At 35.7% G+C, this 15,383-nt stretch overlaps 1 protein-coding gene across 1 annotated transcript; it reads right to left on the bottom strand.

Moving 5' to 3' along the window:
* Positions 1 to 6,662: 6,662 nt before the first annotated feature.
* Positions 6,663 to 11,550, bottom strand: LOC121758756 (carbamoyl-phosphate synthase large chain, chloroplastic-like). The gene is made up of 4 exons (XM_042154152.1): positions 11,399 to 11,550; positions 9,962 to 11,291; positions 9,167 to 9,859; positions 6,663 to 8,413 (listed from the first exon to the last, which is right to left on the bottom strand). Exons 2-4 carry the CDS (start codon positions 11,264 to 11,266, stop codon positions 6,872 to 6,874), a joined length of 3,540 nt encoding a protein of 1,179 aa, XP_042010086.1. The 5' UTR covers positions 11,267 to 11,291; positions 11,399 to 11,550; the 3' UTR covers positions 6,663 to 6,871.
* Between the last annotated feature and the right edge of the window lie 3,833 nt (positions 11,551 to 15,383).

Raw genomic sequence — 15,383 nt, 5'->3', positions numbered from 1 at the left:
TAGGCTACATTCCCATAAAAGACCTTGGGTGAAAATCCTTTAATGAGCGGATTTGTCGTCATCAAATCCGTTCCCTTATGCTCTATATGTATTTGTCCATTCCGAACTCTTTATTTAACAATCAGGAAACTCTTTATTTAACAATCACGAAAGTACCCTTAAACAACATAACACTCATTTGGGCTACATTCCCATAAAAGACCTTGGGTGAAAATCCTTTAATGAGCGGATTTGTCGTCATCAAATCCGTTCCCTTATGCTCTATATGTATTTGTCCATTCCGAACTCTTTATTTAACAATCAGGAAACTCCTGTTGTTTTAGAATATAATACCGCAGAGTTATTGTCACAACATAACTTATGTGGTCTTTCAATACTTTAACAATATGCAGCTTCGTGACAAAATTTTTGCAATCATATTCAATTACTAGATGCCCCAAAACAAGTTACGAATTCTGTTGTCATGGCAGAAGTAGCTACAAGTGTTTTCTCAGCACTTCTCCACGAAATGGCTCCACAACCAACAGACATACGTAACTTAAAATGGATCATTTACTGTATTGGCATCTAACAAAATCAAAAATCAAAATGTCTAAAGATCTCTCCTAATGATCTGATTTTCTGTATGCGAGCATGTAATGCTTAGTTCTCTATAAATATCTCATAACCCGTTTTGTTGTTTCCTAATGATCCATATCGGGTTATTGAGATATCTGCCCAACATATAAACAATTAAAACCAAATTGGGTCTACTACATACTTGAGCACACATTAGGCTCCCATTCGCCGAAGTATATGGAACCTTCTTCTAAATCTCAAGATTTATCTTAGGGCGCTGAATGAGACTAGGTTTGTCTCCCTTAGTCATAGGGGTATTTCTTTACTTGCAATTATGCATTCAAATACTTTAGGAACCTTTTCATTATATCCCCTTTGTGACAAAAATCGAAAATTATTTCTTTCGATTCCAAATACAAAAGAGGGTTCCCCAAGACCTTTCATCTCAAATTTCTTCGAGAGAAAATTCTTGGTGTTAGTGAAACATATCCTTATCATTAATCACAATCAATATGTCATTGACATATAATACCCAGAAGATGCATTTGCTCCCACTGAACTTGTGATACGCACAACCATCAATAGCATTCTTTCTGAATCCAAGTGAAAGAATTGCTTCATAAAATTTATGGTACCATTGACTAGAGTCTTAATTGAGGTTGTTGAGATTGACTTTAAATGAGGTTCTTAATCTGCTTCTTCTTCAATGATAGTAATTGATACCTAAACATTGTCAGAAGTAGTAGTAGGTGCCAATACAGACATCTCCTCAAAAATAATGTCACTTATTAAATTCTTCCCCCCAAACTCAACATCCTCAAGGAATACTATATTTCTCGTCCCAAAACTCAGTTCCTTTTGTGAGATCCTAAAATTTAAAAATCCCTAAATTTTTCTGGATAACCAAAGTGAGAATATATGTTACAGTCTTTAATTCCTCTCTCCAAAGCGAATGTGACAAGGAAGAATGATAAATCATACTCCTTCACATATCTTTTAGAGTTCTAACTATCACTCTTCCGAATAGAGGGCAAAAGTTCTTTGACATTGTTCACCTGAGCAGTCATTTCTCTCGTAGTATTCGCCACCAAGACCAGATTTGACTTTCTTAATGCCTTTGTTGAGTTTGAGCTCAACATCAGCCCTGAATATTTTGAACTTGTCTATAGCCCCTGACTTTTAATAGATTAAATGTAGATGTCCAAAACAAGAATATTCGTTTATGAATGATATAAAATATTGTTGATCATTCCAAGAAACCAAAGTGAATGAACTACAAATGTCCGTATATATCATTCTAAAATATATAGCTCTATTGGCACCTAATTTCTTAAGTTTGGTCTGCTTTCCTTCGATACATTAAACACACAAATCAAGTTCTGAAAAGATAAGTGTATTCAATACAACATCTGACACAAGTCTCACAATCCTTTATTTTGAGATAGAACCAAAACAATTGTGTCATATATTAACCAAATTTTCATTATTTAATTTGTTTAGTCCCTTTTGATTCAACATGTAAAGCTTCTGAATATGAAGTAACATAATTGACCATACAAAGATTGTTATATGCACTTAAGGAAACAGTGCCCACAATACTGTAATTATTAGAAAAAAGAACTTTACTATTTCTAAATGAACAAGAGAAACCAAATTTGTCCAAAGCAGAAATAGAAACCAAAGTTTGTCTAAAAAACAGTACAATAAAGTATCCTTCAAAACCTAAAAATTCCAGTCTTTAATAACAATCTATAATGACCAATAGCCTATACTTCCACTGATTCATCATATCACACTTAGATGTATCTTTCACCATCAACTAACTTTCGGCAGTTTAGACAGCCTTATAACCTTATGTGAGTAGTAGTATCAGAATCTACCCACCAAAATATCATTAGAGACTAAAACCAAATTAACTCCAGAACAGACCAAAACAAGAATTGTAACTTCCTTTGTACGCCATGCGTGATATTTATTACAATTCTTCTTTTTATATCCATTTACCACAAAAGAAACAACTATCATTATCATTATGATGTTTCTTTTGTGATGAACCCTTATCCATAATAGCATTCTCAATAGACTTTTTCTTAATGCCCTTTATTTTATTTCTTGAGATACTAACCAGATGTGCAACACCAAATGCACAAGCAAGTCTTTAGAATTCAAGCTTAAGTGAAGCAACGTCAGACATTTTCATAATGTGCTCCCTTATGTTGCCCTTGCTCTTATACTTTATAGAGATCAAGCACGCTTGTCTCAGCCTTAATGCTTTTTGTAAAACGTTCCTTAATTTTTGGCAAGATATTCACTAGCCTTAGTGATGATATACTTAGATGCAGTGCCTCGAAAGGCTTTTGGGATGCTACACCTAATGATCAGTAGACTTACGCGATTCGAGTATTCCCACTTCTTATAGTTTCTCCATTGATAAGAAGTACTATCGTCCGTAGGAGAAGTAGGTTGCTCAATCCTTAGCGCGTACCCAGAGCAATCAAAATATAATCTTTTCAATCCTTAAAATTTGATCCATTCTACACTAACATATTGTTCATGTTGGAAGAAACTCCAGAAGTAGACATCATAATTGAATAGAGAACAAAACCAAATTAATTTCCATGCTCACATCATAAAATTTAAACAAAATGGTAACATCTCGAGGTACCTGCACAACATTCAAATCAAGTCTGTGGACAGTAATATGAACTTGCAAGTGGTAACATTTTGCAGTAATCAAACACTGACAATAAGATCATGTCAAGCAATGTCCACCTGTGGGCATCACATTTACTCACATGAAAACTGGATAATCATCATGTATTTATCACTACAGGTATGCGTGTATCTCGTGCCAAATATTAATCTTCCTGTGGGCCGACTAATATCCGCATTAAAATGCACACACACTTACCGTCCTAATATTCGCAGTAAAGAAGTCTAGTCAAGAGAGGTTACTATTGCAACGTCTTATTGCAACTAATCTATTTTGAACATTAGTAAAACATATCAAGGTACCGAGCACAACACTCACAATAAGTCATTTGACAGTAATATGAATTTGTAAGTGGTAGCCTCTTAACAATGATCAAACACTGACAATAAGATCATGTTAAGTAGTGTCCACCTGTGGGCATCACACATTACTTACACGAAAACTGAATAATGTGTTGACAATACCATAAACAACCGTTTTGACATGCGAAAACGGTGCCGGAAGTAATCTTCCAGAAACCGCGGTTGGTCGGAAAATAGTCGGCAACGAGCCTTTTGTTGGCTCCCTCCCGGTCACGAGGTATGTAGCGGTGAATTGATCTAGTTGGTCGAGGAGGAGGGGCGGGGGTGGTGGCGGCGACATAGGCTTCATAGGCGGCACGATATTGTTCATAGTATTCTTGTTCTTCGGGCTCCGCTTCAGCCATGATATCGCTGAAATCCATTTTTAGAGAGGGTTTGAGTGAGAGAGGAAGATGTAGATGAGTTGTATGAAAAATGATGAATGAGAGATAATTTGATGTGGAAAATGGATGATGAATGTGTGTATTTATAGATGATTTTGGGATTTTAAAAATTATAAAAAAATCAAAAAAAATTCAAAAAACAGTAATAAAACGGCTATATTTTTGGGAATCTAAAAATATATATTTTTAATTTTTAGTATTATTTTTAGTATTATTTTTTATTTTTTTAAAAAAATCCAACGGATAATCCATTGGCGAATAGAAACGTGCTACGTCGCCTGCTCAACTATGAAATATGTTGAAGACCTAATAATCTTCCACTCCTCCCATCCTGTGATAATTACGGTGGCAGCCATAGGCGGCGCAGGTCAGCTTTACCTCCGGCCTTTCTTGGCTTGGTGCGGAGGCCATGAACTCCCCACGGCCATCGACCGTGTAGCATCCGACATGAGCTTGATGGTTTTTCAAGCACTCAAGGTAGAGAACTCCACCCTCATTCCTCTGGGCAACTTCCTATTTGAGCACAACTATCTTTCTCGTCATTGCTTTCTTCCTACAAAATTAAATTACAAAGTATTAAAATGATACTAGTAAAATTTCTACCGTGAAGAAGGATTGAACATACACACACAAGACGCATATGTATTTATATACATAATTATAAAGTAAAGTAAACAATTGGTCCAGCACATTTGCCCAAAACATATTTTGGTATGATACATTAAATGTGTGATTAGTTTTTCGTCATAAACAATGTGTTTGGCTTATATTTAACGGTTTCGTCAAAAATTAACGGTCAACCACTTATAAAGTGGTCCAATACATATTCGATCCTACACATTTTAAGTGTGTAAGCTTTTGGTCATAAATAATACTCCCTCCGTCCTATAAAAATAAGGACACTTTCCTTTTCTGTCCATTCTACAAAATTATCTCATTTCCGTTTATGGAAAGTTCCCCAAACTTATTACTCATATACATCAATTTATTTACAACTTATACCACTAGGACTCACTATTAAACACTAACAATAATATGGATCTCACTGTCCACTAACTTTATTTTAACTACTCTTCTCTTCATTTCTCTTACTTTACCAATTATGCATTAATTATGTGCCGTCCCAAATGTCCTTATTTTTTTGGGACGAATGGAGTATGTTTTGGTCCATATTTAACTCATCAATAAGGTCAAAACACGAATGACCGTTACTTTTGATGGAAACCGTTACATATGAACCAAAACGTATTGTCTAAGACCATAAGCTAACACTTTTTTTAGACAAAATGGGACTAACTTTTAACTTTAGTAATAATTACTCCATTTGTCCCATAGAAATAGGTCATATTTCATTTTTCGTCCGTTCCATAAAAATAGACCATATCAATTTATGGAAACCTTTTTCTTCTTTTTTTCCTTTATAATTTATGGGCCCCACAATCCACTACCTAATATCAACTACTTTTTCTCATTCTCTCTTACTTTACCAATTATACATTAAAACCCGTGCCGATCTCAAATGGCATATTTCTATAGGACGAATGGAGTATATAAAAGTAAATGCAATAAATAAGGCCAAGTTGTTGGTTTTATGTCGAGATGTGTGCTAACAATATAATTTAGTTGAAAATGATAAAGTCAATTTTTTTAATGGTAGCAATATAATTTGGTTTCGTTATAGTTAAAACCAGAAATCTCATAATTTTATCAATTTTTATGTTATATGTGCAATGATACACACAAGTTTTTTGTGTTTTTCTAGTTCAGTTATCGGTAGTTGACTTCGAAAACTTTTGAACAACTAATTAATTAGTAATTCTTCCTTTTCATTAAATGTATTTGTTTTTCGGTGCAAGATTTTATATAGTGTTATTTTGTGAGTTTAGTGAAGAGCGAATAAAGTAGAGACGATGTTGTTTCTATTACAAGAAATATACACATTAAGTGGGACAATCCAAAATTAAAATGTTTCATATTTAATTGGACGAAGTATAATTTTTTTGCGAAATATTCCAAAATCATATAAGTTGATGGGATCTAAGTTGGGATTTATTTGATTCATAAAACCTCAAGCAACTTTGTCTTTTATTTTTTCCACTTTTAATTGTGGCAAATAGATTTCAAAGGACGGTTTATAATTGAGGCAAATAGATTTAAAGATCACAAATATATACAGCAAACATATAATTGAAATCAATAGATTACCGTCTACCGATTGATGTACGTACATGTATACCTAGGTTATTCAAATGCTTGGGAGATTAATTTGTTTAAGGCAAATCGATGGTAAAATCACAAAGTCGATAACTTTATTTATTAAATACTAGTAATATTTAAATAACGAATATGTTTCTATTATGATGCAAAAGTGCAAAAGTATAAAAGTAATTAGGGTAAATTAGTCACAATATAAAAATATAGTTATAGCAAAAAAAACATAATAATATTATGGCATAAAGGCATTATATCTCAAAATCAATGCCCTTTGAATATTATGCATCAGTTTACATAAGTTTACTATATGTTCCTTCATAGAGTTATGTTACGTCACTTTATTTGTGACTTGGATCATTAATATAGCTAGTTAGTTGGTAGGTCAATTTAAATAGACTTTGTCGTAAATATTTATATTGTCTTATGCATAAATTTATTCATTCAATTAATTTTAATTATATTAACGTTGTAATATAAAAAAAAATCACCATTATATTCGTTCAAAATTCCACAAAATGAGCCTATCTCAAAATGTGAATACAGTCGTACACAATAGCAATATAGTTCGTGTTCATTAAAAACACAAAAACAAAATTAGCAGCAGAAAATGCAGCAATGACAGTCCGTCAACTTGAGGTGGTTTATGCTGCCGACTGCAAAGTAGTTCTGTTTTCTGTTTCTCTCTCTTCAACAAAGTAATCCTGAAGAGCTGTCATTTCGATCTTGTTCGATCTCAGGCTCTTGATCGCCGCAGCAGTAGCCAAGGCACCGGCCACCGTGGTTATCACCGGAATCTTGTATGCGAGCGCCATCCTCCGGAGCTTCCGGCCGTCGATCTGGTCGATTTGGTCGCCCGAGTTTGTCACAACCATCATCTGAATTTGCCCATTGGCCATCATGTCAGCAGCATGAGGCCGCCCTTCGTGCATCTTCAACACACGCTCGACAGAGATGCCCCCTCGTTCGAGAACTTGAGCGGTCCCAGATGTCGCTACAATTTTGAAACCGAGGCTAGTAAAGGCCTTGGCGATGGGGCCAAGATAGGGCTTGGTCAGGTCGTTCACGCTAAGGAATAGTGTTCCTGACAGTGGCGGCTTCTGCCCTGCAGCTATCTGCGCCTTTGCGAAGGCAATGGAGGATTCATAGTGGATGCCCATGACCTCACCCGTGCTCCGCATCTCCGGGCCGAGGATGACATCGGCACCCTGGAATTTCTCAAATGGGAGAACTGCTTCTTTTACGGATACATGCCTTGGGATGATCTCACTTGTGAACTGCAGGTCTTGAAGAGACTTGCCCGACATAACCAGTGCCGCGTACTTAGCTAGCGGATGACCAATCGCCTTCGACACGAACGGGACGGTCCGTGATGCCCGAGGATTTGCCTCGAGTAGGAAGACATCTCCAGAAGCTGTGATTGCGTATTGACAGTTCATCAGTCCACACACATTCAAGCCCTTAGCTAATTTTGTAGTCCAAGACCTTATTGTCTCCAGGCAAGAAGACGACACCGTTTGCGTGGGAAGCATGCATGCTGAATCACCTGAATGAACACCGGCTTGCTCAATGTGCTCCATTATCCCACCAATCACAACATTACCATACGAGTCAGCAAGCGCATCAATATCTATCTCGATAGCATCAGATAAATACTTGTCAACCAAAACAGGACGGTCAGGATCCACCTTAACTGCAGTTTCGAGATAAGTAATGAGCTTCTCGTCACTGTAAACAATTTCCATTGCACGGCCACCCAGAACATACGACGGTCTAACTACAACAGGGTAACCAATCTTTGCTGCAATAGCAAGAGCATCTTCCTCACTCCTTGCAATTCCTCCTTCTGGCTGCTCAATCTTTAGTTCTGTCAGGATTGCATTAAATCTCTTCCTATCCTCTGCAGCATCAATAGAATCAGGAGATGTGCCCCAGATGCGAACAATTTCAGAACCACTTCTGCATTTGGGTTTGTGCTCATCTATATATTGTTGAATAGGAAGAGACAATTTCAGCGGAGTTTGGCCACCAAACTGCACAATAATGCCATCAGGCCTCTCCAAGTCAATGATATTGATAACATCTTCCACCGTGAGAGGTTCAAAGTAAAGTCGATCACTGGTGTCATAATCTGTTGACACTGTTTCAGGGTTGGAATTCATCATTATTGTTTCAAAACCTGCATCCTGGAAGATAAAGAAAAGAACTCAAAAATCATACAGAAAAATAGAGAGGATAGAAGCATGAACAATCAAATTGATGAAACTGAAAACACTTCCTCCCAATGGCTGTGCATGTTCTGTTCTTTTTATAATCACACAGAAATATAGAGAAGATAGAAGCTTGAACAATCAAATTGACGAAACTGAAAACACAAATAATATCTAAGCTTGAGTTCTGGAAGATAAAGAAAGAACTCAAAAATCATACAGAAATATAGAGAAGATAGAAGCATGAACAATCAAATTGATGAAACTGAAAACGCAAATAATATCTAAGTTCCGCTTTCCTCCCAATGGCTGTGCATGTTCTGTTCTTTATCCTATCATTTCTTCCACACAAAAACCATTCATTCTTGCATTAACTGATACCCTTTAGAACTTCAACAAATTCCTCTCTCCACCCCGGGTTTATCTGGTCCGAGAATATTGGCATTCATCAATTTCAAAGCTCTTATATACTTTATTAACAACATAATTTTGATATCAATAAAATTGTTTCAATACTATCATAACGGCAGGGAGTACCTTAATGCGTTAACATCCAAAAGTGGACCACGAAGGATCAAATAGCAGATATCATATTGCTAAATAATAACAGACCACATTAATTGTTGAAGGATCGTTGCCAGATTTCTAAGTTTTTACAATATATTTGCGAAAATAAAATTCAAAAGAGAACAGGCTTCAAGCACAATAGAAGATAAAATAATCACAAACCTGAAGGGCAAATGAAGTATGACAGCAGCAGTAATCAAATTCAATTCCCTGCCCAATTCGATTTGGTCCTCCACCAAGGATCAAAACTTTTTTCCTGTTGGTAGGAGCTGATTCACACTCAGTTTCATATGAAGAATACATGTAAGGGGTATTTGCCTCGAATTCTGCTGCACATGTATCAACTCTTTTATAAGATGGTTTGACACCTAAAGACAATCTCTTTGATCTAACTTCCTTCTCAGTAGTCTTATTAGCAAAAGCTATCTGAATATCACTGAACCCTCTCCTCTTCACTTCCCAGAAATCATCCTTAGTCAATTCTGACAAAGTCCGTGCCGAGAGATATTGCTCCACATCTACAAGTTCTTTAAGCTGAGTGAGGAACCATGTGTCTATAAAACTCAATTCATGGATGTCATCCACTGTCATTCCTCGCCTCATGGCAGCATATATGGAATGAATACGATCGGGACTGGGTACTCTCAGGCTGTATTTTAGTTGTTCCCAGTCCCAGTCAAGTTCCTTGACCTTTCCACAACCCCATCCAGGGTAGCCACATTCTAGTGAGCGGACTGCTTTTTGAAAAGATTCTTGAAATGTCCGACCTACGGCCATGGATTCACCAACAGACTTCATTTGGGTAGTCAGAATAGGCTCAGAGCCAGGGAACTTCTCAAACGCAAACCTGGGTATCTGCATTCAAAGATATAGAGTATGTGAATATGTTTATTTGACACAACATATCAAACTAAGGGTAGCAATATAGAGATATAAAAAAGGAAAAATGAATATTACCTTGGTTACAACATAGTCTATAGAAGGCTCGAAACTTGCCGGTGTCTTCCTAGTAATGTCATTAGGAATCTGATCCAATGAATATCCAACCGACAATTTGGCAGCCATCTTGGCAATCGGGAAGCCAGTTGCTTTAGAGGCCAATGCAGATGATCTTGAAACTCTAGGGTTCATCTCAATTATCATCACTTCTCCATCTTCAGGATTAACAGCAAACTGAACATTTGAACCACCACATTCAACTCCGATTTCCCTGATAATTGCAATAGAGTAATCTCTAAGACGTTGGTACTCCCTATCTGTTAAGGTCTGTGCAGGGGCAACAGTGATGGAATCCCCTGTGTGGACTCCCATAGGGTCAATATTCTCAATTGAGCAAATAATCACCACATTGTCTGCCAAGTCTCTCATAACCTCAAGCTCATACTCTTTCCATCCCAACAGAGACTTCTCCACCAAAACTTGAGTTGTCACGCTAGCCGCCAGGCCCGACTTGCAAATGGCTTCAAACTCCTCCCTGTTATACGCAATTCCGCCTCCTGTCCCACCCAATGTAAACGCAGGACGGATAATCAAAGGGAACTCCCCAATCCAATTGGCAATCTCAAAACACTCCTCCAATGTTGTCCCAATCCCCGACGGAGGTGTCTTGAGCCCAATATTCTTCATTGCCTGCTTGAACAACTCCCTATCCTCCGCCTTCTTGATTGCATCAAGCTTCGCCCCAATCAGCTCCACTCCATATTTCTCAAGAGCACCACTCTCCGCCAAGGCAACCGCTAGATTAAGCGCAGTTTGGCCTCCCATCGTGGGCAACAGAGCATCCGGCCTCTCCTTCTCGAGGACTTGCTCCACCAACTCAGGCGTCATAGGCTCAATGTAAGTCCTATCCGCCAAGTCCGGATCAGTCATTATAGTAGCAGGATTGGAATTAATCAAAATCACTTCATACCCCTCCTCTTTAAGGGCCTTGCAAGCCTGCGTCCCCGAATAATCGAACTCACAAGCTTGCCCTATAACAATAGGCCCTGCACCGAGGATCAAAATCTTCTTAATGTCGGTTCTTTTACCGACTTTCTCAGCACCAAACCCCCCTCCATTCGCTAAATCACCAACACGACGCTCATTTTCAGACTTGACACAATTCAACCTGAACGGCTGAGTACGCAGGTATAAATTACTCAAATTCTTCTCCGATGCTGATCTCGATTGCCGCGGAAAAGGCCTTTTTCCGGCAGGTGAGTAACGATTAGTTTGAATAAAGTTACAAAACACATTATTGCAGCTATGCAGGGACTGAGTCATCTTCTCTCAAAATAAAAGGTGCAGCCTACACATAAATCCAATTAGGAAACAGAAAACTGGGGAGCAGCAACCATACGGATATAACAGTAGAAAATGAAAATTAAAAGCTGAGCTGAGGCGGAGTGGAAATACCTGGAGCACGGCGGCGGAGAGTGGTGAATGATTGGCGTTACGTTGTCGGTGGTAGAGAGGGAGTGTACTACTCAGAGAGTTGTTTTTTTGACTAGGGTTTCAGCATATTTTATTGAAGATGGAGACAAATTCAAATTTCTATCTTCAATCAACCTCATTCAAATTAAGTCTTCTCCTCATTATCCTCACTTATTTTATCATTTTTATTTTACCATTTCTACATTTTTAACTAGTACAGTACTTTATTAGTGTAAAATGAGTGCAGTCAAAATGTTCCTAATATGGGAAGGACGGAATAATTTTTTTAAAAATAATTACAAGTAGTATTTTCTTTTAATCAATAACATGATAAATTTACAATCTCGTTGCAACGTTTGTTATAGATGCAGCAATTATTATTATAGAAATATTTATTTTTAAACTTAATGAGTTTATTCACACATCTATACTAATCTAAAGTGACAGTTTAATGAAAAGACAAATTTACCCTTTTTGGCGGGAAAAAATTACATTATCTGAGAGGGCACTTTTGGTAAATCCAATTGGCTAAATTTGGAGTTTATTTATTGATTTTATTTTATACTGCAGCCTATATTTTCTGACTTTTTTTGTTTTATTATTTTTCCATTTCTTGGTCACTAATATATTAAAGTAGTTTAGAAAACAAGTTTTCTCCACATGTGATACTGTCAAATATGATAAAATCAAGAAAAATCCATTTTCCCAATGCTCGAATGGAGTGAATTTTCTATAATCTATTTCCCAGGTGTGCAAGGAAATATAATCACATTTTTAGTTTTATTATTTTGTAACTAAGAAATAATGATTTTGAATCCTTTTCATTATTTTTATAGGTATCTTTATTTCATAGATCATATCTCATGCAATTGAAATCCTTATTGAACTAATATCACCATTTTCTGTAAATTAAAATGCAAAGTTAAAGGGAAGAGAATTAGATCACAAATTATAAAATGAAAAATAGGAGAGAGAGAGAGAGAGAGAGAGAGAGAGAGATAGAGAAATCGATAGACACATTTATGGGGAGATCGAGAGCCTAATAACTACAATCTTTTTTGCTAAGCAATTTTCTAAAGTAATAAATCTGTTTCCAATGCAATTTATCCCTGAAAAAGGTAAATAATCTGTTAGCATTCATGTATATATATTTTTAAGAAATTCGGATCTGTAAATGTATGCAGAATCAGTTCAATAAATGATGGAAATTATACATTAAAGTTGTAACATACCATATCTGCAAATAAGATTAGATTGTATTGCTGAGATATATACATACGCATGTTTAGAATAACTAAATAAAAGAACTTTGCTTGATTTAAGGTTTAAAAGCAATTGGGATAAATGATTTGTATCTTATCCGGTTATAGATGTTGTATATCTCTAATGATGATAAGTGCAATCAGTATACTGACTTATTTATCATATAATCATATACAGAAAGTGTATGGAGATAGTTAGATATATTGTAGTGTTGTAAACTTTGATGAGATGACATATTAATCAGAGAGAGAGTTGGAATTCGAAAGTGAAATTAGAACTAAAATGAATAATTGGTAATCTAATATAGAAAGGGTATTAAGATACTTATTGGACTTGATATAAACTAATATTATTTATGAAATTTGTTACCTTTTAATATGCCCGTTCTGGATTTCTTCTAATCTTTATAGATTTGAAGAGTTTGTTATGGAAGAATCTCTTCTCGGAACTTTTGTAGTCTCTGTGTAGGTAACAGACTATGTGAAACTTTTGTATCTCTCCAAAAACTCTTGGTGATGGTGGCTGGCGGCTGCTTTTTAGGTTTATGATGAATCCCTTTTGTATTCCTGTAAAATTGGATTAGTTTAAATAGAGAAATATCAATCAGCAAGGTCATTTATTGGCCAAAGTAAATGGGCCATTCAATTAATAGCTTTTACTGTTTTATTCGTTTTCCAAGGTGAGGCTGCCACTCATTTCTATTCCTTAATATTAATTCGGCTAATTTAAAACCTAATATTCCTGATGCATTCTTAACACTCATTTATTGTGTTCATACTTATTTAATACTTTCTAAAATATTATTTGATATATATTTTAACCTTGATATGTGAAAGGTTCACCTAATCATTCTTTTTTTGGAATATGTTTTTGTGTACATGTGTGCAGTGCAGACTGGTTTCCCTCTATAAATACGTTTATTCACTCATTTTACAAATTAGTTAGCTTCACTCTCTTAAGAACTTACATCCAACTCCAATCACAGTGATTAGCTCGATATTTGGCAGTTCTTTCTTTCTTTCATTCTTATCAAATCTATTGTCTAAAACTATAAGCTCTGAATGTCTTACCTTTTTACTTAGAGATCTTCTTGGACTCCTTTTCATTTGACTGTTGTTTCTCCATTTCATGCCCTGTTTCTGCACATGTAAACATTTTATATTTATTTGTTGCTGTACAAGATCAGTGTACTAACTGTTTCTGTTAGCATTGTTTTGATTGTTGTAATCTATATTCTTACACTTTTGGTGAAAGATCTTCTTGGCCTCTTTTTTTTCAATGTTGCCTTCCCCGTTGTTGTATTGTTTCTGCACTTATGTAGAGTTTGTAGTCATGTTTTGCTGTACAAAATCAGTAGACTAAGTATTTCCTTTATAGTTGTTTTAACTGCTGTAATATACTTTCTTACCATTTGGCAGAAGATCTTCTTGGTCTCACTTTTGTTAAACTGCTATATCCTCTGCTTTATCCTCTGTTGCAACATTTTTTCTATACATAAATGGAGTTTTTAGTTATTGGTTTCTGTATAAACTCAATAGACTATTAGAATGATTTTTATTGTGATTGCAGTAATGTACATTCTTACCAGATTTGTAAAAAATCTTCTTGACCTCCCTTCTCTGTCACTGACGTCTCCCCTTTTCTCAAGAATTGGCTTTGTCTATACCCCTAAGTTGCAACTTACCTGCAGAGGAATGTAACATTATTATTATTATTTTTAATTAATTAATGTGTTTGTGGTAGTGTAGTTTTTCAGCCACTTATCTGCTCCTAATGTAAGCACAGATAATCTTCTAGGATTGACATTACCTCTTATTTTATCTTCTTGGCCTTCCTTTGTGTCACTGATGTCTCCCCTTTCTGTCACTCAAATGGATTTATATATACCTCTCTTTAATGTATTTCATGCCTGCAAAATGGATGTTATTGGAATGACTATAGTCAGAATATGTGTTTTAATAGAAATATCTTTGAACTGAGATGTTTTTTGTCATTTTACAGGTGAACTTCTTAAGCAATGGCTCCCTTTGTTACATGTTTTAATAATTTAAGCAAGACAATAACCAATTCAACTATTAAAGTCAGGTGTGTTCATTGTATCAAGGTTTACCAGAGGACAAGAATGACAATAGTTTGGAGTGTGCTTCAGTTGAAAAATCATATTGGGTATTATAGGAGCTATCCATTTACTGTCAACAAAGTCCATTAGCTCCTATATAAAGCTTTTTGTGTTTCTTTCTTTTACTATTTTTAAAAGTTCATTAGCTCCTATATATAGCCATTTACCTCCTTTAAATGATATTTGCAGGAGGTTGATCTGTATCTCATATAGGGTGTAATATACTAACATGTTTATATACCTTTAATCTGCCATAGCCTCCACTGTTATCTTAGTTTTCTTCCTGTCATGGCTCCTTCATGATGTGTTTTCTTTTAGATCATCTCCTGCAAATAGAATGTAAATTAGATTTTTTTTCACTTACTGTTCTTGATGCATTTCAGAAAAAGTTCATACCTTTAATCTGTGTTGCTTCCATTTCTATCGTATTTTTGTTCCTATTTTGGCTCCTTCATATGCTACAATGCTTTTTATAAATTGATATCATTCCCTGTACACAAAACATAACTTCATTAGTACAATGCATTTTGTTTAAATAAATGACTGGCTGTATAATGTTTATTTTCATGCCTGAGGCACAAACAG

Source organism: Salvia splendens, chromosome 12, assembly GCF_004379255.2.
Source record: "Salvia splendens isolate huo1 chromosome 12, SspV2, whole genome shotgun sequence".
Taxonomy (NCBI): Eukaryota; Viridiplantae; Streptophyta; class Magnoliopsida; order Lamiales; family Lamiaceae; genus Salvia; species Salvia splendens.
The sequence above is the reverse complement of the archived record's forward strand: the minus strand, read 5'-3'. Positions and strand labels throughout refer to the sequence as shown.

Bases quoted from the DNA above. Each gene is read 5' to 3' on its own strand.
- LOC121758756 (XM_042154152.1), bottom strand. From the start codon at position 11,266: ATGACTCAGTCCCTGCATAGCTGCAATAATGTGTTTTGTAACTTTATT. The intron at 9,860-9,961 runs GTAATATTCATT...CTTTGAATGCAG, and splicing joins TAGACTATGTTGTAACCAAG to ATACCCAGGTTTGCGTTTGA. The intron at 8,414-9,166 runs GTTTGTGATTAT...TTTATCTTCCAG, and splicing joins ATACTTCATTTGCCCTTCAG to GATGCAGGTTTTGAAACAAT.